The sequence below is a fragment of the Indicator indicator genome, chromosome 1 (genome assembly GCF_027791375.1).
Source record: "Indicator indicator isolate 239-I01 chromosome 1, UM_Iind_1.1, whole genome shotgun sequence".
In the NCBI taxonomy this organism is placed as follows: Eukaryota; Metazoa; Chordata; class Aves; order Piciformes; family Indicatoridae; genus Indicator; species Indicator indicator.
The window spans coordinates 24775744-24802264 of record NC_072010.1 but is presented as its reverse complement, the minus strand read 5'-3'; the positions used below and the strand labels follow the sequence as shown (position 1 = coordinate 24802264).

Genomic DNA, 26521 nt, shown 5'->3' with positions numbered 1-26521 from the left:
CCTAGACCTGCTAATACAGAAGAATATGGGTTATCTCTGAATCCTGTGCCAAAACTGTGAGCCAATGCAAATGTTAAGGTGTTCAATAACATGAGTGGTGGCAGGTTATGCATGCTCAAGAAACTAAATCTCACCCCTAGGAAGCCTAAAGCAGCTCCAGATGCTAACAGACAGCATTAGATGACAGAGGTGTTAATGTCCACTTGTGACCTAAAACTCAGTTGCTCATACAGACATACTCACTGCCATTTGGGATGTTCTGGACTATCAAGACATGTGTTGCATCTGCCTATGCACAAGACCTGTGAGAAACCTGTGTCGTTCGGACTGGCAGTTGGAGGTAAAGCAGGATAATTTAGGCTTCTTCAAAGGGTACATACTTACCTATGTGTGCAACCTTTTTAGACCTAGTGGCTTCCAAAGAGGTAGCCTTGTGATTGAATGAAGTTATGACTGTGGAAATATATACCAGACTATATCAAAATCTTGGAAAGATTTAGGCAGACCAAGAGGACCTAAGCCAGACTCTACTCCAGAAGTCTTATAGCAGCAACAACATCTGAAAGGCTGACACAGTGAATCACAGGACCATGTAGATAGACAAGGCAAATAGAAGCAGATGACACACAACCTAGGGGTCTTAACGCCTCAGTTGTCCGTCCATCTTTGCAACAGCATGGGAACCATAAGGCTAACTGATGAATTTTAATTAATACCATGATTAATGATGGCCATAATTCTTCCTTAATGTAATTGTTTCCATGATGTTAGGCTGTGAAAGGGAGATCTGGAAAACTGCATGAGGAATTAAAACTAGCTACTCAAAGACATCTCATCAGTGGGGATACAGTCACTGGAGAGGGCACATCTACATTTATCCCATATTTGAGGCTAAATTAGAGCAGCTACTCTATCATTCAATGACCTCCTTCCCAGTAGACAAGAGGAATCAGAAAAAGGAGAGAAGACCCACAGGCTGAAATGAAAACAGATTTAAGGAACTAGCCAAACCAATACAAAGTATATAGAGTTATACTAAGCCCAACAAAGGTGCAGTAGTCACAATACACAGGAAGGCAGCCCTTGAGAGCAGGAGAAGGAAGAGCAGTGTGAAAAGCCTGCAAAAAGGACACCAAGAAGGAAGCCCAAGCAGGAAACTCCCCTATTCTTATCAAACTTCCCCCTTAATACTGAGTATGATGCTTATGGTATGGGATACACCTGTGAGCCATCCCAAGTCAGCTGTCCTGGCTGACTCTGAATTGCTAACGGCCTGCAGCCCATGGCTGGCCTTGGATTCTGTCCCAGTAAAACGAGGACAGCAGACATTGGTCAGACACCTTTATTTTGAAGCATCATCACGCTCCTCAGCAACCACCAAGATGAAATGCAGTGTTCTAATCACAACCCAGAAGAGGAAGGAGAAACACAAACATAAGGAAAGATAGGGGAAATGAGATTCATTGGTGGAAGAAAAACTCTTAGAGTATGGTATTTTTAAAGACTCATAACAGAATGATGACTTCAGTCAAGTAATGGAGGGGCAATATGGGGCATCCAATTTTATTGCAGAAAAATTTTGTAACCCACATTTATTTGAGGCAAGGATGATTTATGTGTTTTTATTCAGGCTCTCCTATGAACTTTTCTCTATACTGCAGTCAGAGATTAAATTGGATTCAATTTATATCTCCTTTGATTTGGAAAATACATTTAGAACCCCATCTAATGCATGCTGTAACCATGAAAATACACTTTTGAGGTAGGAGTTAAGTCTCTTTATGTCTGTTTCTAAATGCATGTTTCATGGTAGAAATAAAATGGTTCTACTATATAGATGAGTGTTATCTCAGAGGTGTACAAATAAGTTTTCCTGCTTTATTCTTGTAGTTTACAAAAATAAAAAAGCACTATTTGAGCTAAAAGTTGGGATCTTGTATAACAGAAGACTGCAAAAAAAGTGTTTAAAATTAAATATCTAATTCTTATTTTACAAACACAACCCTCATATTGCTGATTATCTGCAGAAACTAAGCTGTTTCACCTCTTTGTACACAACAAATTCAACTAGTTTGGCTGAAATAATATTGAATAAATGTTTTAACATAGTTGCTAAGAAGGTAACTGCTAATAAAGCTGACATCATATCAGCCACAGTTGTTTCCTTTTAGAAAGTATATCCTGTTTTTTTCATATGATGCAGTATACAATAGGGAGGTTTACTACATCAATGTACTCCAATCTCAGCCTTAGCAATCAGGAAAAGAAATCACAGCAAAAGACCTAAAGCAAATTTTATCTAATCCTTAGAGAAATAAAAATAAAATTAAATCTAAAAAATACCAAAACAAATGGAAAAGGAAGTGTTGTCAGGGTAATTGTTTTGTCTAAGCCACACAGAAAAGGGCATGCATTGGTTAACACATACAGTTGTACGTGCTAATTAACTACTCTTGTTTCAGCAACCCTTGTTTTAGCTTTTGTGCTCTCATCACCATAGTAATAGAGACTTCCTGACCAGCATTAATATCATATTAACAGGCTAAGGTATGCATAAATATTACATCAATTGGACAAATTTTAAACCTAGCAAGTTAGGTTTAGACTTTACTCTGGCAGGGTAACAAACGCTTCTGGAGGCCTAGCACATGATTTTTTTTAAAAGAACAACTTAGCATGTTTCAGGTTTCTTTGATCAGCACTTTGTCAGTTCTCTGTATTCTCTTTTAGAGAGACAATACTTGTCTCTTGAGGAAGAGACAATAACTTTGATATGGGGCTTTCTTTACAGAAGAAACCTACAAAAGATTGTTTCCACTGTGGCTAACACTGCTGCAGAATAACTGAGTTGAAGGAACTGACACAAGGTGAAAGTGACAGAACTTTTCTTTTTCTGCTATTTCAAAGTGTGATACTTAACTTCAAATTGCTCCAGAACAAAATAAAAGCCTGTGATATGAAGCATTTGTATACATGAATGAGAGTCATCATTGGACCATGAATATAAAAGATGAAACAGCTGTATATCCACCTTTTCTTTTTCTTACTAATTCCAAATAAGGCTAAAACCTTTTTTTTTTCTTTTTTTTTTACCTTGGCCTTTTAAAATATAGATACAGAAACACAGGGAGAAATTAAAACCTTAACAATGCAGTTAACTCACAGCTTCAGACAGACTTTTAAAGCAATTTGTCTGAATTTGGCATTTGTTTCTGTATAACCATGTCTTTGGAAATTTCACCAGTACACTGTAATCTGTAAATATCCCACATCAAAGTACAATAACGATTTCAATAATTTAAAGAAAACTTATTCTGGGAGAAACCCCAGCACAAAGATCAAAATGTACTAGAACAACAGAAATGCAAGCTCACATGATTCCTGTAACAGCATCATTTCATCCTCCTGTGTTCAGCTGCATATATGCCAGAAAGCAACACTGCTCCACTTCACAGTTGTCATTAGGGTAGGTACTTTAACAGTTGTCAGCAGGCCACATACAATTAGGGTAATTAGGTCAATATCTAACAGTGAGGCAGATGCCTACCATTTAAACACTTGTGTGTTTTAAAGAAGGGCAGTTCAAAGTAAAGCGTTTGGAGAGATGTTTCATTTCTGAGTAATTGACCAAAGAGTTATACAGGCATAGTAAAAACTTTCCGCAGATTTCCATGAAGACAAAAAAGCCTCAAAAGGCTCTCAGAATCACTGAGGATTTTGTAAACTCACTCAGTGTTTGCTACAGCCCCACTGCTAGGCAATGGACTGATGAGAGACATCTCAGGCCTAAATGCAGTACAACAGGAAGAACAATAAATCCAGTGACTGATTTTTTTTTTTTTTTTTTTTTTTTTTTTTGGTGAAACATTGATTTTTAAACCAGCACAAGCTCGTGTAAGCAGCCAGATGGCTTACATATATTCTGGGCTTGTTAGATGGAAAAGTAGATTAAGTGTACCTCTGTGACTAATATAATTATAGTATGTTGCTGGTTAACTTCCAGCTATAGTGCCTACATCTACTTTAGTAAACAGTAGAGCTGAGGACCCAATATCTACAATAACCTATGGACCAGAAGTCAATTGGCAACTGTATTACACTAGGTATGCTCCTGCAGAGAAGTTTCCATGTTACCTTCATCTAAAACTAATCCAGCTGAGTACTCCAAAACCACTTCATAGCACAGCAAACGGAGGCAATTAAGAGATTGACATTGCACACACACTCCTGATTTGTACTGTAATGCTAGTGTAGATGCATGCTTAAACAGCCTAACGTTACAACAGCATGAAAAGTTTTGTGGGTTTTGTCAAAATCAAACAGGAAAATAATCTTGTGTTTTGAGAGATCCCACATGGTCCATAACATAGTGAGAAAACTGCCCGGCCACTCTGCCCTAGAGAAAAAGGTTTTCATTACTCACAGCTAAGCCAACACAACCTTCAAAGAGTATGTAGTACAAAGGATATTGAAAAGATGGATTTCAGGCAGGATGCATTAAATCAGGGTGATGTTTCAGATATTAAGAAATTCAGTTTACACAGCTTACATGGAATCGTGATTCAATCGATGCTACAGGAAGCAGAGCAGCTGGCAGTCAGTAATTATCAGTGAAAAGCAAACTGTTGGCCGGAACGATGGCACGAAGGGCTTGAAGAGCCAGGCGTTTCGCAGAGATGAGGAGAAGAAGGCAGGGAGAGAAAAGGAGAGGCAGGAAGGAAGGAAGTAGAAATGACTGCATCTCATTAATTGCACTTTTTCACTGGAAGCTCTTTTATACGTGAATGCTGTTACAGTAAAGCCAAGCTGCTCTGCATGGGACACATGCAAGTTCTTACCACTTTAGTGGGAAGGAACAAAGTCTCTGTAGAAAGAACTCTGAAAAATAGTAAGGCTCCATCTGTAGAGATCAAAACTCACTTATACCAGTGAGATGCAAGAAAGCAGAGATGTTGGAAAGAAACTCTATAGAAACAGAAGAGATTTTATGTATACAATCTGAATAATTCAACAATATTAGGATATGATTTATAGTCAAGTGCATTAGATGCATTAGATATTTATTAGCAAATGAGCCACTGGGCACATTTGGTAATACAGAGACAGAATATGAGGACAAAAGGAATGCTCTTCTGGGTCAGGTCAACAAATCCATCCAGCTTAATACCATCTCTGATTTCCACAACAGGATAAGGTGCTATTATAAGAGAGCAAGTCCAGTCACTTTCTGAGATCTAGCCTCCTATTTTGCAGATATCTACCCTGTACTGCTCAGAATGTTAGGGAGTACATTCCAGATTATTTTGTTTAGTGTCTGCTTATGGACCCACAGTTCATGTATTTGCCTACTCTCTTTTTGTGTCTGCTGGTACAATCTGCTTCCAGAACCTGCTATGGCAATGAATTCCCAATGTTCATGACCTGCTGTGTAAAAGTGACTGAACTGTTTGCTCCAGATTTCTTTTGCACTTCATGGAGAGATTCAGGAAATTCTTAGATTGCAATTTACTTTCCCCTAATATGGAGGAGCAAACTTGGTCAGAATTATCATGCCTTAAAAAAACCTCTTCATTGAGGATACAAGGAGCATAACCTAACCAGTTCAGATGTTTGTACAATGCAAACATACAAAGTGCGATGAACCATACCCTTTAAGTCTTTAATTGGCCCTTTCCAATTTAAAGTATATTGTTTAGCACAGTTTAATTAAATGTACTTTATATATATGTATATAAAATAAGAGAAGTTTATTGCTAGTGTGACAATGCTTCCTCCAAAATCCCTTCTTTCAGTCATGACTCTGCTGCAGGAGAAAAATGGGAATGAAAGAAGAGCTCTTCCATGAGTTCTTCCACTCTAGGTCAGAAGTTATCCCTGCTAATTGTGAATCTCCTAAGTTCCTGCATGATGATACATTTTCATTGTGGACACGACAAAAGATTTCACATAAAAGTATTAAACACTGTGAGCAAGGCACTGGAAATGTTCGGTGAGACAATATTCAGGCTACATTTATTCATGATCCCTTTTAACCCTCTGGTTCTTGCATCAAAACTTCCCCTCAACTTACTTTATTTCCCTCACTTGTTTCTCCCATTGATCTGTTTATTGACAGCAAGTATATCCTCCCCTAGTGCTCTTGCTCAGGCAAATAAGACATGTTCCAGTACGGTAATAACTCATCTCTGCTGGAAACACCACCTGATATGGACTAGAAACTGTGATCAGCAAGTTCTCATCTTATGAAAAATAAAATAAAAAAAAAAAAGAGAGAACAGTCTTTGTGTTCATCTGTTTATCACCCTGCTTATCCTTTGCACTGGCACTTGTTCCCTCAAGTTTATCTCATGCTCTAATTAGTACAATCCTAGCTTGCTCCAAAGCGTGGGAGTTAAATACATTAAAAAGTTCAGACAGGAACTGCTCTTGAGCCTGACACTTTTCAGCTCAACTTGTGATTATTTGCTTTAGCAATTTCCTAGCTACTGCTGAGAATTCCCTTCCTGCAGAACTGAAACAGTAGCCTTCCTTGTGCCACCATTTCAAGTGTCCTACTGAAAATCTGTACAGATTGATTAGGTTTATCATGTTTTCTATTTTTAAATAATCAGTTACCACAGAAACCTATCAGATGGCTCTGGCTTGATTTTGATACCATAAATTCCTACTGTTTTGTGTCCCTTGCACCTGTAGTTATTTACATTCATCTAACCTTCATCCTCATTAACCTTTCCTGTCTATGAATCCCAGTGCTCAGTATGATTGCACTTCTTGAGAGGTCAGACAAAAAGCATTAGCTGGGTTTAGAAGTACAGGGTTTTAAATCCTATCTTCTTCCTCACTACCTGATGGCTGTATGTCTTTTCCTTACACTACTTTTCCATAGGTGATATTCTGAAGGGTATCTTGTGATTTGCTTTAAAATAATGACTTTCTTTATTTTTTTAAAAGACTTAATGCACATTTAAAATTTTCCACTAAATTTCCATTAAAATTTTCCATAGTCAGTATATACCTGTTGTATTATTACTTAAATTGAAATACAGTTCAACAACCTCCTTGGAGAAAATAATGAGGCCTTAAAGAACAGACAACTTTTATTTCCATATAAAGGGAGACCACAACAAGTAGTGTAAGGTTTGCATTTGCCTATCAGTTCCAACTAGGTGAGGAATAGTTTTTAACTTTTTTTTTAAATGTTTTAAAGTATATTTTCCAAGGAGTGCTCTTTCTATATTTTTGGAAAAGCCATGAAGTATGCTTTCAGCATACTTCAACAGTCATGGTGGGTCAACAGCAGCTGACTGGCAAAAGGGAGTGAGGATTCCCAGGATGGTGCTGTTCAGTGCTCATGAGATCTTACATGGGAACTAAGGACTTACAGAAGCAAGCAGGTGCCGGAGACCACCTTGCAAAGGGGAACTGCACTGAGGTGCATCAGCTGCTTCTCAGATGGCTCAACTCAGCATTCAGGAAAACCAGGGAAGAGCATGACACAGGATTTCTCCACAAGTACACAGAAGATATCACATGCCTGAAACATGAGGTGAGACTCAGGCAAAATTTGCACATGATCCAGACTGTACATCAGAGTCCAACACCTGAGAAGTCACAGTACCTAGCCCTTCAGTACACCTCTACTCTGTCATTTACCCCACCTCTTCCCACTCTCATTAGACTAAATGTAAAGATCTGTCTACAAAAAGTCTGGGTTTGAGTTGGTCACCACAGGTTCTGTTTGTACCCCAGAGACAGAAATGGGATATTTTTAATTTTTTCTTTTTTTCTGGTCATCGGATGAGAGACACCATGCTCTCTTCTCTCCATCATATGTCAAAGGACCCTAGGATGGCAAGCCCAAAGGTGTGTTTTTCTGCTGAACATGTCTACAATCAGCTCAAGTGAGATTTATTTCCCCTGTGTTTACTTCCACAGCCTGCAAGGGAGAAGGCTGTACTGTGATGAAGGCACATGCATTGCATTCCTTCATCTTCACCCAGCCACCAACATCCCTGATACAGCACTGTTATATGACTCTCAGGCTCCACGCTCACCACTTCAATCTATGTGGCTCCATGCCGAAGGCTTGCAGGCAGCCAAGGATGGCTTAGTCCATGTCTTCACTTGCTAATTGTGATGGAGAGCCAAAGTACACACAGCTACACCCCTGGTCAGCTCAGTGGACAGCTGGCTCAGATCTGGAGGACAAGTCCTAGCTGCTCTTCCCTCTGGGATCACTGGGAATGCTGCCAAACCACTTTATGAGAAATATCTTTACACTAAACCACATTTCATAATGGTTCTTGAAAAGCCAAATATTGAAAGGCCAAGCAGATGCCAAACTGTGTCTCAGAGCTGATGCAAACCCTGCCTGGAAGACAACACGATGACGCTACTAAACTCTGGGGCAAGAGCAATTTTCTATGCTACATCCTCCAACTATCAATATGCCCTGCTGCTGACAGATGTAACTTGGGATAGATGTGACCCTTTAGCAGTTTAACATCAGGTTTTTCAGATGTTGAATAAATATAGTTTGCTATCGATAACCTTTTCAGGTTGAAAACTGTCCCAGTTGTACCCAGTGCCAATACCAAAGAATTATTTTTCATATTATACATAAAGATGAATGTGGGGACTCTGCAGGCTCTGATCCCCATCCAGCTCTCCTATCAGCACCATGAAATGGAGCTAGAGAACTGGTGGCCAACCAATGCTGAAATTTCTGTAATGGCTATGTCCACTCTTGATTAAGAACACTGGTTTTCCTTGTGTGCTCTCCTGTGAGGAGACAAGCTGATAAAAAAAAAAAAAATACTTTCACATCTCACAGACAAATCTTCAGTTAGTCCACCCATTTCACAGCACAACAAAGACTTTTTTTTCAGATAGAAAAGGTATTTATCTGAATCCAAACTACCGCATTATGCTACAGTTCCAATAATCTACATTGTTTTTTTCAGAATTTACATCAGCAGTGTCACTCCACTGGTGCACTGTTTTCATTGCACCCTCGCAACAGAAGGCAAATTATTTAGGTAAAATGCCTCAGTGACCCTTGGAACCTGACCACCTTCTAAGGCAGAAAGAGGGAAAAAAGCTGTCCAACATGAAGCCTGTTCTTTGATAATATAAATTCCTTCCTTACCATCAGACCAGAGCCCTCAAAACCAGATCCCACAGGCCAGTATCAGTATCTCATCCATACCTACCCCCAACACCTCTGGTTTCTACAAACCTATTCCAAATTACCAGTTACACAGCAAGCATTTCTCTCCTGAAGAGTCTGACCTGGGGGAAGTGGGATCTGACTTGTGCAGCACAGGATTCTCACGTTCCATGGCTTAGTGTCACAGTGCTGTTTCTATAACCATTTCACTGTGAAGCAATTTTGAAGTGGTCTCTATTTCACTACCCAAAGCAAAGCTACCAAAAAAGGCTTTTTCTGAGCTGCCCTGTGCTTTGATGGTTCTAACCTCTTGTGCCAACTCAGTGTTAGTTTTATTAGAATTTCACCTCTTTTTAAGCAACTCCTTCAAGTACCACTTTTCTTTCTACCAGAAACAGAGAAGAGGACCAGGATAAGCAACTGAGTAATTAAGGTATTACACAAACGTGGCACAAGGAACCCAGCTACAAATAGGAGACACCGAGCAAACACCACGGTGCAAGAATGCTGTCCTGACAGTTCTAAAACTGTTTTCTTTTTTTTAAATCAAAGAATAAAAGGCATCAATATGCAGCTTCAAAAAGTCAGTCACAGTGCAGCAGGTTATACAGCAATTTCACAAGGGTAAGTTTGAAGTAGTGGGCACTCATTCAACCAAAGAATACAGAAGGCAGTGTGTGAAATGACTGTCTCACTATATAAAAAATATTTTTTTCAGTATCACATAAAAATGGAAACCCAAGAATTTTCACAGCAAAGTAAAATGACAGCTTTTTATTTCCCCTATTTCTCACCTTTTTCTGGGAAACTGAAGACACTCTCTCAAATATTTTGATTTCAATGAATCAGCAAATTCCAGTTTCACAGGTTTTAGGTCTTCCTTACTTTCTCTAATTACATTATATTACTCTGTGAAACAGGAGGTATTTGGAACATGAGAAAAAAAGCTATCTGGTGTGACGGGGGTAGTAATCACAGTGGACTACAAAGAAAAAGAGGCCTTATTTTTCACACTACCAAGCGTATTAAAATGCAAAACTGCAGCTGAATCATATTCCTCCAGCTCTGCTCCTTGCTCTGACGTAGTCTACCTCAATATTCTCTTTTCATTCAAAGCAAGAGGAATGCTCATGGCTGGGAAGGGAAGTAGGATGAGAAACTAAGTTCAAGAGCTCCTTCAGTGCTTCCAAGGTCTTAAAACAGCAGAAGAGCTACTTGAATATGGGAATGTACATTTTCTTCAGGTTAAGAGGAATGCGTCTGTTCAGCTTGCTAATTTACTTTACTGCTTGAAGGTGACAGGATTCTCAAAAAAGCTTTAAGGAAAATTAAATTTTCACTTTTTTTTTTTGTTTGTTTCCATTAAGATCCTTTGAGAAACCCAGACACTATAGCATCCCTCTTTTCTTGCACAGGCTAGTCACTGTTCCTCCCACTCTCAGAGCTGCTGGCAATGTAAGGACAGCAATAAGTCATGCAGACTCTTTGAATTAGGCTCCACCATTGTGAAGCATGGTTTGTGATTTCATTAAAACATCAGTCAGCTTTTGCTAAAAAGTTCATGTGACATAAATAACAAAGAACCAGAGAATGACTCATCTTTGGGAGACCTTACATCATCTCATTTCACATTGAGTTTAATTTTGAGTGCTAAATATACACAGAAAAACGCAGTGTGGTCTCACAAACCAAACTCCTGCATTCCCATTCATGGTCAACCACCTTCACATCTCACCATCTCCTCATGCATTGTTCCTTTCCTAGGACTCTTCATTTCTATCACCCCATGTTTTGTTATGACTCTTTCTGGCCTAGATTTTGCCTCCTGGTGAAGGCCATTCTGTTTTGGTGGCTCTTCTTTCTGTCAACACTGTTGTGGTCAAGGGGGGAATATTATTAATTAATTACTCTCACAACAATAATAAACAATACGGCAAACAGGTATTAATAAAAATAGTAACCCTTTATTAATGAAATATGCCAAAACTCGTTGAATAGGATCGCTGTATGGTTGGAAGATACATTTACAATGGGAACATGCAGTCTTAGGGCAAAATACAAACTAATCTATGCAAATTAGGAGGCAACAACTTGGAAAGAGAAACTCCCCAGGAGCAGGTAGCGCTCAATTACGACAGAGGGAAGCTCGATAAGAACCTTTAAATCCAAAGGGCAATGAATTAATTACTCACAGCTGGTTTTACCCACATAGGGATGCTGCTGCTGCTGTGTTAGCTTTGGGGTGCTCTCATAGGGCACGGGCACGGCAGATTGCTGGCAAGGAGAATTCACTGCGTTGTCCCAGGCTGACCTGGCTTCAGCGGATGGTGGGCAGTTAATGGTGCTCTTTGCGACGGGTGCTTGCTTGGTTTCTGGGTAAACTGAGGCACGGCATGATTCTGGTGGCAAGGGGAAGCAGGCTAGGCCGATCTGGCTTCTAGGCTTGTGGCTTCTCCAGCTTGCATGTGTATGGCTCATGACTATATCCCAGGCTCTGGACCAGGCACTCGAGGCAGGGCAGGGCAACTCAAAACAGCTTCTACAAGACAGGTCCAAGTAGGCTTCAAGCAAGGCTTAAAGCAAGGTTTGAGCAAGGCAAGGCAAGGGTGACTACCCAGTCATTTGTATATATACAAATTGCCAGAGATTGGTCCAATGGGGCACTGAAGCTAACGTGTAGCTGCCCAATGGAAAGGCCTTCTGCCAGGCTATAGCCATAAAAGGCAGAAGCAAGGACCTTGTATCTGGGGGAGCAGTGGTCAGCTTACGTGCTCTCACCCCAAATAAACATCTTGTTTATCAGACAGGCAGGAGTCCTGTCCCCTTTGTTCTGTTTCCTGCGTTGCCCTGTTTTTCCTGCAGGAAGGAGGGGAGAGAAAGGGACCTTGCCTAGACATCTTAAAGCCTGTCAGGGTTTGTACTGGGCCATGTCATGGCCCTACCATGACAAACACTACTCATACTAAGGTTAACAATGTATTTGACAGGAAAAGAAATTAAGAATTAAGTAAGTATATTACAAAAGACATTTCATCACTGTACAGTCAGGAGCCAGTTGAATTTTCATTTCAAACCTGAGGTCAGAATTACTGAATTGATTTTGAAGCAAAATCACAGAGTGATAGGGGTTGGAAGAGACATTTGGAGACTATCTAGTCCAACCCCCCTACCAGAGCACATTCACCTAGAGCAGTTTGCAAAAAAACTGCATGTAAGAGGGTTTCAAATGACTCCTAAGGTGGAGACTCCACCACTTCTCTAGGCAGTGCTTCACCATCCTCAAAGTAAAGAAGTTCCTCTCTCTTCATGTTTAGATGGAACTTCTTGTGTTCAAGTTTGTGCCCACTACCTCATCCTATCACTGAACACCACCGAAAAAAGACTGGCCCCATTCTCCTGACACCCAACCTTTAAGTATTTATAAGCATTAATAATATCCCCCCTCAGTTTACTCTTCTCTAGACTAAAAAGCTCCAAGTCCCTCAGCCTTTCTTCATGAGGGAGATGTTCTAGTCTCCCAATAATTTTTGTAGCCCATTGCTGTACCTTCTCAAGTAGCTCCTTTCATGAACTGGGGAGCCCAGAACTGGACACAGACTCCAGATGAAGCATTTCTGGGATGGGGTAGAAGGGCAAGGAGAACCTCCCTCAACCTTCTGGCCACACTCTTCTTGACAAACCCTGGTTATGCAAGTAATGTTATTACTTATAAAATATAAACCAAAAAATAATCACTCAGCCTGACAATGCAATATGTTCCTAACCTATTTTCTCAAAAGGAAAAGAAATGTTGCATAATTCCACCATTTCCATATATATTTGAGCTAAGGAACCATAATTAGAATAGTTAATAACTATGTTCAAAAGTTCCATACCTGCAGTAAAAATCAGATTATTTCTTAAAATGATGAAAGTTAAATAAACAAATTGAGTAAACTTTGCCCTCAGCTCTGAAAAACAACTGATCCAGTGGAGCTATTACATACTCAAAAGAACAAGGAAAAAGCTGACTGAGAAAAGTCATTGGAAAATCGCAGTGAACCCTCACAAGAATGTGCAACCAACAGCTACAAGTCTGCCCCCCCTTCCCACCTGACCCTTTAATGTCTTTTCTTGAAGCAGGATCAAAAAAACCCAGATGCTACTACCTTCCCAACTGTCAAGCAAATAGCTTGTAAAACACCATCCAAATGGTGCCAACATTTTCTAGCCTTTACTAAGGGCATTAAACTGATTAACCTACAAAAGGACTCCTGGGTTAACTTTTGGACTCACAAATAACTAAGTATTTCCATAGTGTAATCCATCCTGCCCAATTTTAAGCTGTTCAGCTGTCTTTAGTGGTGTGCTAAATTGACTAAAACAGAAGTAAAATCTCAACTGGTAATGAGAGACCTAAAGTGCAAGTAACAAAATTATCATGTGTCAGACCACTGGAAATGTGCATGGTTCCCTGTCAGCTCACCCTCTGGCTGAAAAGCACGTTGCAGGGTGTCTCACAGCACTCTCTGAATGGCCAGGATGGCCAGATTCTAGGATGTGCACAAGCCTGTGTGCTTTCCACCACACAGAAGTCACAGAGTCCCACCTGCCTGGTGGCACTGGAACCATCCACAGACTTGGTCTCTTGTTCCTGTATCAGCTGTTGTAAACAGCATCTGTAAAGATTTCAGTAAAGGCTTTAGGATATTGAGGTGGTTTTCTTCAGAATTAAAACAAATATTAAAGTTTTGCAGTTCTCCATAACACAAAATGCTATCTCTTCTCAGACTTAAAATGAAGCAACAAAAATGTGCCTCAGTGTGTCCAAATTTAGAGAATCTGAAATTGCTTTGCCTTACTCCATTGTGCATCTAGGATTCTCCCTGCCAAATCTGCAAGGACATGTACCACAAACTGAAACAGGCAGGCTTCTTATGAACATTTTATGCTCTCAAAGTAGAGTTGAAGCTGCCACAGCAAGCTGAAAAATGCCATCATTGATATCCTAAACAAACTGTTTACTCTTAATATAGGCTGTATTTCTTTTTTTTTCCATTGAGCTATGTTCTCACAGTTGAAATGAGGCCATCTATCATTCTGTTATGAATTCACAAGTACTGTCACCTCTACTGCCACAAAATGCATCAAAAGCCTCTTTTCTCAAACTGCTCTATGCTGTCTTAAAATATTTGTTTCTACCACAAACACTGAAAGGCCATTCCAGAAGCTCTTTCCTGTAAGGGCCTTCTAAGGGTCAAACTAATGACATTGATACTGAATTTTTATTCTTTTGTGTATACACATATGGTCCTTTAACTTTTCTCCTTACCATTGACATTTATTTTGAGGAGTATTTACAGAGTGCATCAGCATGAATCTATTTCCTTCCCTTCCTTGGCATCGTTTGTCTCCTACTCATCCCATTTTAGCCAAGGCTCCAGTCTCATAGGACAACTCACCTTCTCTTTCTGCTAGCATATTTTCTCTCAAGTAAAGCAATTCAGTTCTTCCTCCAGAAGTCAAGTCTTTTATTTCATGTTTTATTCATGGTCATATTCCATGGGTCACCTTGTCCCTCAGAGATCTGTCCAATCTTCATTTCAGTAATTTCCTAAACATGAGATGTTGTCTATGACCTTATTCTTCTGTTTCATTCCTCCGATTTAATGTAAAATCAGCATTCACAGTGTTACCTGGGACACTCTTCTATATACTTTAGCAAGCAAATACTCAAGCATGAGTAATTTTTTAGTGCTTAAAACAGGCAACACGCATCCTATAATTTCCACAACCTGACATCATTGTGTATGGAGGCTACCTCCCTTACTTCTTCAGAAGCATTTCTTCATTTCCTCTTCTTTATTTTTACCATTATGGAAAGCAAGAAAAAAAATTTCCTTGTCTACATTTCTTTACTTCCAAGTCTGTGCAAGTAGGCTCCTTTGATTGCTCACTTCTTGGCATTTTTGAAAAACCTCTCCAAGATCAGCCTTGCACCTTCATATTAAGTTCAGCAGTTTAACTGCTCATCAGCAACAATCAAAGACACAAATCACACACTCAGTTGCAAGGATTAACAAACAGCCCTCATACAACACCAACTGCTAACTGAAAAAACACAAGACTACAAAATGGAGCTAAGCAAACTACAGAGCATCTCCAAGCACGTGCCTGTCCTTTCCTGTTTCTCCCAATGTAAGAAGGTTAGGTATCAGCACCAAAAATAATTAAACCCAAGTGTCTCCAAATGCCCACACCACAGCTCTCTATTCACTGTACCAATGGCCACTGCTTGCCAAAAGTACTACCAGCTGTACAGACATATTCACTGCTTCTGTCTAGATGAAGAAATACTGAACAACAGCAAAAAATGTTTTGTTCCCTGTAGTAGACTGGGAAAAGACGCTGTTATTCAAAGAAGGAGTTAATAAAAGTGAGGAATGAAACTAAGGTAATTGCCCAAGAAACTGCTGGAGTCCCATTCTGATTTAATGTCTACCGAAGCAAGAGAGAACACAATTTGACCTTCTAAAAGGTAGGCATGTGGTGAGTGAAGCAACTTTCTCTACTGTCACATAACATGGAGAAAAAATAGAAATGGGTAGATTCAGATTGGATGTTAGGAAGAAATTCTTCACCATGAGGGTGATGAGACACTGGAACAGGTTGCCCAAGGGAGTGGTGGAAGCCTCATCTCTGGAGGTTTTTAAGGCCAGGCTGGATGTGGCTCCAAGCAACGGGATTTAGTGTGAAGTGTCCCTGCACATGGCAGGGGGGCTGGAACTAGATGATCAGAGAATCAAAAAAATAACCAAGTTGGAAAGTGTCTCATATAGTCTTATTTTAAACACTTCCAGGGGTGGTGACTCCACCACCTCCCTGGGCAGCCCATTCCAATGGCCAATCACTCTTTCTGTGAAGAATTTCTTCCTAACATCCAGCCTGAACCTACCCTGGTGCAGCTTGAGACTGTGCCCTCTCGTCCTGTCACTGGTTGCCTGGGAGAAGAGATCAACTCCCACCTGGCTACAGTCTCCCTTCAGGTAGATGTAGATGGCAATAAGGTCTCCCCTGAGCCTTCTCTTCACCAGGCTAAACAACCCCAGCTCCCTCAGCTGCTCCTCATAGGGTTTGTGCTCCAGACCCCCCACCAGCTTTGTTGCCCTTCTCTGGACACATTCAAGCAACTCAACATCTTTCTTAAACTGAGGAGCCCAGAGCTGGACACAGTACTCAAGGTGTGGTCTAACCAGTGCTGAGCACAGGGGCAGAATGACTTCCCTGCTGCTGCTGGCCACACTATTCCTGATGCAGGCCAGGATGCCATTGGCCTTCTTGGCCACCTGGGCACACTGCTGGCTCACGTTCAGTCTACTGTCAACAAGTACCCCCAGGTCCCTTTCTGCCTGGCTGCCCTCCAGCCACTCTGTCCCCAGCCTGTTGTGCTGCATGGGGTTGTTGTGGCCATTGTGTAGAACCTGGCACTTAGACGTGTTAAATCTCATGCCATTGGACCCCGCCCATTTGTCCAGCCTGTCAAGGTCCCTCTGCAGAGCCCACCTACCCTATAACAGCTCAACACTGGCCCCCAGCTTGGTGTCATCTGCAAATTTACTGATGATGGACTCAATCCCCTTGTCCAGATCATCAACAAAGATATTGAACAGGATGGGGCCCAACAGTGATTCCTGGGATCCTTGAGGTCCCTTCCAACCCTAACAATTCTATGATTCTATAACACTTCTTCATCACATATGACACTTTCAATTTGATGGTGGTTGCAGAGTAGAGGTTTCTACCTGACTTATGGAAAAAGCTCTCAAAGCTCCTTGCTTTCAGTCAAAAGGGAAAGGTAGGCACTAAAAAAAAAAGCTGAACTATCTTAAATTGAAATATACATTTCACTCTGCAAAAATAGAAGCTAGGTTTTATTTTCCAGGTACCAACAATATCCTTAAGCATGGGTATGAATTATGCCCATCAACCACCTTAGGTACTAGGAAACTTCCATAGAAACAAGACGAAATGGAAACTGGAGAAGGTTGTCATTGGAAGGAATGCACAGTAACACAAAGTCCTTCCACATAGTTCACTTCAGATCCCCCAAAACTACAACAAATACAGGATCGCTTCTGCTTGAGGAAAAGGGATGAAGGGGAAAAGCAAGAATGTCTCATATTTTATGAGGTTTTCTTAATGCAAAATGAAAGTGTATCAAGGAGCTGACACCTTTATACTCATGTACCCAGTGAGACTTTATGAGATTTGAATTTTACGTTGCTTTTCTAAACGCCTTTACCTGTATCAAGCTGCAGTTACACAATAGTCATTTCTGGCACTGAGCAGAGCCCTGCCCAACATGTGAAACAAACACTTTGATCCTAAATGAAAAACCTGCTGTTTAAAAAGAAAGCGTACTAGATTACCTTGGACATGAACCGGAAAGTGCAACAGCTACTGCAACAATTAAGGATCGGGCACGTGGTACTTAAAATGAGATATGAAAACACAGATCTAGGGCTGCCTGTAGAATTATACACTGAGATGCACAGCAATAAAACCCACAAGTATTAAAATCCTCATGAACAAGGACCCTCAAGACATCCCCATCCTCATAATGAACAGCAAAAGAGTTATATATATAGGCTTATATATATAGGCTCAACCTGGTGCTCCTTCACACAGAGAACACAAATTCTGCTTCCATCTCACTTCAGTCATAAATGTAGTCTTCCTACATCCTACCTTTTGGGTTTTAATAAGATTTCCTATAATTGCTAAAAAGCTTTTCATATTATAAAAACCTTACACCTGAGGAAGGTCCACTCTTACTTGTCCATGGTAACACCTTACTCTCCACATAGTCCTGGTAGTTCTATAACTAAAGATCAAAGTAGTCTGTAAAGACAAAACAAGCCACTTTTTTTGGTGACAGTAGAATATTTGAAAACAACATTCCTTTTGCAAACATATCAGGTAACAATGGCAGGGGGAAAAAAATAATAAAACAAGCATCCTTGAAACCCAAACACCTCTGTTTATCACAACTAAAAACGAAGCTCAATTTACTTTTTTCCTTTGATGATTAAAGCTTGAAAAAGGTACACTACAGATTTTAATATTATTTGTAAACATAATATAACCACCCATAGCTACTGGCACACAAAACTGCAACATCAGGTCTGAATTTCCTCTATGGTTTGACTACACTTCTTTTGTCATTTCTGACATTTCAAAGATATGTGATTCAAATGATTAGTGATTAAAATAATCACTACTGCAATAAATCCAGTAAGTTCTTTATATATACTGCTCAACTGATACTCAAAACCAGAAATGGAATCAGTTTCTTCTCTGTTCTTCTCCGAATTAAGTCTTAAGAAAGCAAGAATAGGGAAAAAACAAACACACCACAAAAATACAAAACAAACAAACAAACCCAAACCAAAGCAAAACAAAACACCACCAAAACCTATTACTTAGAATTATTTCTTCTTTTCTCTTCTTTTTTTTTTTTTTCTCTCCTAAAAATTCAGTATGTGTTCACAACTATGACAAGCCATGCTACTTTCAGGAAAATCTGCACTGAGTGAATGTATGAAGGTTGTCTGAATTTTGAAAGAAATAATATGCAATGAGAAAAGACCATTCTCCTATGCTGCAATTACTTAGACTTTATTAGGTTTAGCGCTGAAGGTCACAAAAAAGTACTTACCTTTTGTTTTGGAAAGAGTTTTGGAATAGAAATCAGTCTGTTGCTACGTGACCGGTTTCCAGGCAGTAGTTGCATTCACTTCTTTGGGGAAACGTGTTCTTCTGTTTCTGCAAATGCTGTTTATATCAAGTAAACCCAAGTATGTTCAACTCAGACCACATACCGTGAATCCGTAACAAAAAAAAAGAAAAGCATTTGCAAAAACCAGAACATAATACAATGCCCTCTCTCAGCTCCTATCCTGGAGAAAGAGATGCATCATATACATGACAGATTGCTGGCATTACGTCTCCCGGCCGCTGGCTTGAGAGCGCGTCGACGTTCATGAACTGTACTTGATCCCTTCAATTTATTTTGTGAATAACCACGTACAGCTTCCTCCATTTCTTACAATGTTTGAAGAGCTTAGGCATACCAAAAGCAACAAGTGTCAGTGGAAACACCATATAAAAGGTGAACTCTTCACCAACTGCTGATCAACCTCTCTCAATAACAAACCCAGGATTTATCCACAAAAACTTTCTCTTGCAAGTTTGGGGGTTTTTTGTACAAAATATATTTATTTCCTCTTTTTTTATAAAAAGTGTCTCTTGTTTTGTCCACTTAGAATCATAGAACAGTCTGGGTTGGAAGGGACCATCTGAAGGTCATCTGCTATGATCTCTTAGCATCTGTTATGACTCACTTGTGGAAGTTCAGAAAAATAAAAGGTAATTAAAAAATGTGGTACATTAGGATTAAATCCATTCAAACTAAATTTAAACATCATTACTCAGATCAAACTTCATTGCCCTGTTTTCACCAGCCCTGAACTGAATGACCTGAACTGAATCAACTCTTATTTGATTATTTATTCAGATAATAAATAACTCACTTGGAAACACAGAGCACAAAATCCACATTCATATCTGTTGAATTTTAAAAAAACTTAAAGGAAATTATTTAATCTTTTAATGTAATTAGCATCCAGTAAAATAATTACTATATCAGCTTCCATTAGCTCTTAGACTTTCCACTTATGAAGGTTTTTGGTTTGAACAAATGCAGAGAAAAGATGCTTAAAACTGCATATTGTCAGAAAGCATACATATTAAGGGTTAGTCTGCTCATTTGCTAAGAATCAAACTTTCATGACAATATGTTTTACCTTTTTTTAAAAACAAACACAACAAAACATGTTCTGCAAGCTCAAATTCCCTGGGAAAAGAAAAAAAAAAGAGAGAAGAATGCTACTGAGAACAGAAAAGGATTAGAAAGAAACCTGGGATCAGACCTTTTGGATAATGTAAGATGTAAGCAGCAAAATGCAGCTGAGATGGGTTTTTGGTGGTGGTAGTTGTTTTTTTTTTGGGGGTGACGATTATAAAACCACATTTTCTCTGATGCAGCTATGAGGGCTGTACCTCCCAGCCACACTGTCTGGTGCTGCACACATCCTCCAAGCTATGTGATGAAGCTGCACTGACTCCTGATCCAAATCAAGGCTGTCTGTGCTCCTGAGAACAACTTACCAAACTCACCTACAAAACTATATTCATGCCACAGACATGCATTAAAGAACATGATCCAAGCTGCAAAGTCAATCATTCATGAATTATGTAAGAGAACAAGTTAATTTGCACATGGAAATGTAACTCACTCCTTACCATACATGCTATAACTTAACCTTTCATTACGCAATCACATACTCTTTCTCTATGGATATCAGGCTGTGCCATCAAAGAAGCTGTACTCTCTAGCTTCCTGTTGTATTGCTTGCACAAGATGAAAGGTCCAATATCAACAAGGGACAGCTATGTGAGAAGGCAGAGGAAGCTCTCAGTGTTAAAGCTGTTCACTTCTCCATCCCAAAGAGATAGGCTCTCTCTTGCCTTTACTGAAGGCTCTGACCTGAACGAGTCAGGGATGCGTAAACTGTGCGTCCCTTATTTTCTTCATAGGTGATTTGAGATTTTGGGATCTGACTTGTAGAAGAGCTGAAAGCATAATATAACTGACCAGTACAGTGAAAAGATTGCAAGCTGAGAAAAGGGCACTAACAATCAGTGGAACTTTGAATTTTAACTGCATCTGTGTTTCAGTTTCACATTCATGAAACATGGGGAAAATTATACCTTGCTGCCTTACACTATTGTGTAAAAAGAAACGTCCAGCAATTGTGAAAACCCGGTCTGGTAGTCACTACGACAAAACTGCTGCCAAGGTATTGGCAGACTTCCCTCACTCAGTTACACTTTTTCCATGGTGCAGGCAAGTCACTGCCTTAGTTTCTCAGTTGTTAAACAAAAAAGCATCTTTCTCCATAGGGCTTTTATGAGAACAAGCATACACTTGAGATTATGAGGGTCTCTGACAGCTAACTGTAGTTAGCTTAACCATGTAACATGGTCAACTACGTTCCAACACACTAAACAAAGAGTTTAAATGCTTCAGGAAAGGAAATTTACTCTAAAATTTTACCCACATTTTCTCCATCTATATTTTCTCCTGCTTCACTTGTAGCACCAGACAATGCAAAACTAATGCTGGAAAAGGACAAAAAGTTGAACAACGGATGTGCTTACATCTGGCATACAATACAATGTTGGTGTTCACATCCAACGTAGAATACTCACTAGGATATAGGTCCTGCTGGTAAGTGTATGTTGGATGGATGTTAGCAGCGTTCATGAATGCATAATAATTCACAACGGATCACACCTTAACAGCCAAAGCCATTCCAGTTAGGTTGAATCCTTTCTCCGGACCACTGGAAGGATTTATTACAGTTTTGCTTAATTCTCCCTAAGAATCCACAATACACAGATATACTGCATAAAAATTATGTATAGCAAACTATTTATGCCACTCACTAAACCAGATGTTTCCCAAAAAGAGTTCACCCTCAAAACCCCCATACTCTCTCAAAGTTCCTGCCTCCCATCTGTGAGCTTCACACCTTCAGACTACAATCAGCTGCTTGCACTGTTGGGCACATCCATTTGGTTTCTAATCCAGCAGTTGACCAAGGAATGGGTCTGCCAATGGGGTTGGCCGAGGTCAGCCTCCCCACCCTTCCCTTTGGTGTAACCCCATGGCCGAGGAGCCACAGGGCCTCTTCCCGCCACCCGGCATTTACCTGGAGCAGGTGGTGGGCTGCCCGGTATCCGAGGCGTGGGCCTCCCTGCACGCCGGGTGGAAGCCGCCCCGTGCTGTAGCCATGCCAAGCCACCACGTAGGGGTTGTCCATGGTCAACCAGTAGCGCACCTGCCCCCCGAAATGGCGGAAGCAGAGCTCGGCATAGTCGCAGAAGAGCTGGGGCAGGACGGGGCTGGCCCAGCCACCAAAGGTGTCCTGCAGGCTCTGTGGCAGGTCCCAGTGGTAGAGGGTGACGACGGGCTCGATGCCCAGCTCTCGCAGGTGGCCCAGAAGCCGATGGTAGTGGGCCAGCCCGGCAGGGTTGAGGGGCACCGTGCCGTTGGGCAGCAGCCGAGCCCAGGACAATGAGAAGCGGTAGTGGGTGACCCCCAGGCGCCGCAGCCCCTCGACATCGCGGAAGATGTTGTTGTAGCTGTCACTGGCCACATCGCCACCTGCCGGCCCCGACGGGGCGGACCCTGCCGGCGTGGCCGGGCGGTGGGCGAAGGTGTCCCAGACGGAGGCGCCTTTGCCGTCCTGGCGCCAGCCGCCCTCCGTCTGGTAGGCGGCGCTGCCCGCTCCCCAGAGGAAGCCGTCGGGGAAGGTGTCGTGAAGGAAGAGCTGGTCCTGCGGGTACGGCAGCCGGGCGAAGCGGGACCAGGTGCCCGCGCCCTGCCCCGGCGCCCCGAGTACCGGCCGCCCAAGCAACAGCAGCAGCGACAGAGGCAGCAGCGGCGCGACAGGCGACATGCTCTCGGCGGGGCTCCACGACGGCGAGCTCCCTTCTCCCAACCCACCGCCGCCCGCTTTTATCTCACCTCGCCTCTCCACCCTCCCGCCCCGGTGGGCACGGCTATTAATAATTACCTCGGAGCTGCCGTCTGCATCCTAGCCACCCGGCTCCCTCGGGCAGAGCTGCCTGCGGGGGCGGGATCCATGGGGAGAGACGAGGCGGGCGGCGAGGAGAGGGCGGCAGCGGGGCTGGAGCTCCTCGGGTGAGAGGTGGGCCCTGTCTCCCCTTTGGGCTCACCTCTGACACCCCCACGGCCACTTAGGGCGGAGATCCCCTCCGCTCCGCACGTTGCTGTGGCTTCAGTGCCCCCTCGCAGACGAGACCCTCGAACCGCCCTGCACCCTTTCCCGTAATGGCTTTTCTGAGGAGCCCTCGGAGAGACTCCACGGTGGTTGCCTCTGAGGAGCTGCGTGTAACCCCCTTCCCGGCCACTCCACCGTCCTACCCCCCGCCATCCTCCACACCTCAGTGCCGCTGTCGAGGGGCCCAGGGAAGGGTGCGATCTGCAGAGGAGGAGGAAGGCACGGAAACAAAAAAAAGATTTTTTCCTTCGCCCAGAATTTTCTTCATGCTACCTTGGCTAGAGACATCACAGCTGTAAACACTCCTGTTACAATAATTAAAGAGAAACACGTTTTCCAAGGACATCATACACTCACCTCCCTCTCCTCCAACAATTTATGGACTGTCACCTCCCAGTAATTACACTTTTCTGAAGTAGGAGGTTGGTGTATTTGGTTGTTTAGCAAAATAAATTCCAATTAGAAATGCCTCACAGATCTTTATGGGGAGGAAACAAATAGAGCTAACTTTAATTACTGAGTTGTTAACTGAGTGGGTGTGATGCATGGACCTCCCTTTAAAGGCAGGTCTGGCGCTGCTGGCAGCGTCTTCTTCGGACAGGAAAATACAATCAGAGCTGCAAAGTGAAAAGCACCTCAACACATTGGAAAAACCTGCTGTTCAGTTGTGTGGACTATTAACACCGAGTTGGGACATCTAAGAGTAAAACACGCCTACTAGGCAGGCTGTTAAGGACAGGGAGATGTTCCCAAAAGATAAAGTTGTTGTTTAAGTTCAGAATTAAGGCATTTAGGTAGTTGGAGGTGGGTTTTTTTGGTTAGTTCGTTTGGGCATTTTTTGGAAAATAAATACCTTTGGGGGGGGAATTACAAGTAATGGTTAACAATGAGTCAATGAATCTAAATGCCAGTTGTGATCTGAGGAAGGTTTCCTCTAGTGCACAGGAGGGGCTTCCGCACCTCCCAGAGTGCAGGTAGGGCAATTGCTATGCCTATTTCTAGAATTTCCACCTTTTCTGCACTCATTCAGTTCCATTTGGGGGCTGTTTTGGGATGCTTGAAAGAAGAGACCAAAGACATAACAGACAGGATCATAGTTAGTCAGCCATTGGTGGTAATTGATTAATTCCTATGTTAAAAGCATAAACCTGTGCACAGCCATGGGGGCCATTAACACTCCTTCCCTAAGCGGGGGGGAGTTTATGGGGTGGGAGCAGCGGGGTGGCAGGCCCAGAACCAGAGCGTATTGTTAGCTGCCAGGAGTGTGTTTCCCATATAGTCTAACAAGCTGCTGAAATTTTATTATAGTCTAAGTAAATGACAACATCAGCCTCAGCAACCAAGCTGAAGCAACAGAAAGAGGTGTTAGCGTCACCTGGTAGTTACTTAGAAAAGCTGGAGATTAGTTAAGAGCACAGAGACATTGCTGCATTTGTGCCTGTGCAAGGAGGGAAGAACTATGCCCAGCTACTGGCCCGATTTCAGTGGGAGCGTAATGTCTACACTGGAACTCACTGCCAAAGTATTTTGAAAATCAGGATGTAGAGACATGCCTCAGAAATACCTCAGCCTAAAACAGAATATTTATGATGCTAAGGCTATTGCTGACATTTAAGGAAAAAAACTTCATTCTGTGTCTGGGCACACAAATTTTAGGATATATTTTGATGCATTCTCTTTTTGTTTGCTAATTGTTAACTAAAAACCTAGACCAGTCCTATTTATACCTAGCCCAGCAAGTAGGCACTTAGCTGAAGCTCCTTCATTAGAAGTTTTTTTTTTTTTCAGAGCTTCTCAATAGCCAAAGGAAAGAAATGGCCTCGTGGTATTAGTGTAAGTCAGCCTCGCTGAGATCTTTGTCAACTTCTGTCTTTTCCAAAAACAGTACAGGAAGCTGTTGCACTCTGGCCAGCTGGGGCGATGTGTTCTTGGGAACAGAATTAAGACTCAAAATAGAGTCAAGCGCCAAGTAACTTTATTTGTCCACCAACGAGTATGTAAATGCAAAGGACAGAGAGAGAGGGAAAAGTGAGAAAGGAAGAAAAGTTCAGGTGCAATAGCTACCTCCACCACACACCTCCAGAACTCCAAAGGCCAATTCCTCATCCATTTCAGTGGGGGGGGAATGTTCAGCCTGAAGCTGGTGGTCTCTCCCCTTTTATCGGGTCGCCTGGTTGTGTATTCATGCAACTGCTTAACATATCACAAGAACAGTTTTACTGAGCCACACCCACCAGCCCGTGGTGGTGTGCTTGCTCAGTACCATCACTGGGGGGTATTCAAGCCCCTGCGCCTCCCAAGAGTCAGTCCTGATTTCTCATAAGTGGTTCCAAATTCAGAAAACAGGAAGTGTCTAGTCCTGCAGTTGGAGAACAGGAAACCTCCCATCTGGCAGCCTTGTTGAAATTAGCTCTGTGGTCATGGTGATGGTGTCCATCAGTGTCTGTGCAGCAACTCGAGACAAAAAATGAGGAATCAGTCCAGTCTAACAGAAGCCTACATCAGTTATTCCTGAAGCACGCACCCCATTTTTGAGAGACGAAATCTGGCCGTAAGTTGGTGGCACAAAGTTGTCATTTCACCAACCTGTATGTCTCTCAGATGAAAGAATTTTTAGTGTAAATACAAGAAAATATGCACTGTAGCCTCCAGTTGCTTGGGGCTTTTTTGTTTTGATGTTTGGGGTTTTTTTTTAGTTGGTTGGTTTTTTACTTGTTTGTTTTGGTTTTGTGGGTTTGTTTTTGTTTTGGTTTGGGCTTTTGCTTTGTTTTGTTTTTCTTACAGAGAAAGCTTGCTTTAATGTTTTAGGACAGCACAATTACCCACTACTCTGAGCCATTTTTCTTTCCTAACAGTCTAACAAACTCTGTGCAATATTAACCATGCATAAAGGTCAGCTAGTCACTTGCAGTTTCTTTCACTGCTCCTTGAGTTCAAAGCAGGGCTGCATTGTGTCTGTGTTGCTGAGCTAGCACCATTCCAACTCAGGCCCAGGCTGGAAGATCAGGATTTAGCTTTCAGCCTCTTTGTATTGGTGTTTAGTGAACTTTTTTGTTCAGGCTGTGCTGAGATTTTCTTTGCTGGCTATGCAGCCAGTGGATGCAATTGAATTTGACAGTATTCTGATTGAGTATTCCTGTTTCTATCCCAAAGAAGCTGAATCTTCTGAGATACATAATTTTAGGTAAAGTAACTCTATTACTGCTTTAGCTTAATTTAACAGATTTCCTTGAGGCTGTATCATGCACTGGCTTCAATGCAGCAAACCCCTTCCTCGTTTAAAAATCTCCACAAAAGAGCTAGCCGTCTTACACTGATAGCTTCCATGCTCTGCAAGTGGTCTCAGTGTCTAAAACTGCCATCTTCTGTTCTACTGCCCCTTCTTTGATCACAGGTTTATTTTCAAATATACACAAGTACACAGTCAGTTGAAAACAGCCTT

General features: G+C 41.7%; 1 protein-coding gene across 1 annotated transcript in view; it reads right to left on the bottom strand.

Annotated features, from left to right (window-relative positions):
• Positions 1–22734, bottom strand: part of KL (klotho) — a 50671-nt gene extending 27937 nt beyond the window's left edge. The window contains exon 1 of the mRNA XM_054388243.1: positions 21985–22734. Within this exon, the coding sequence (XP_054244218.1) occupies positions 21985–22734 (750 nt within the window). The remainder of the gene's footprint in view (positions 1–21984) is intronic.
• Between the last annotated feature and the right edge of the window lie 3787 nt (positions 22735–26521).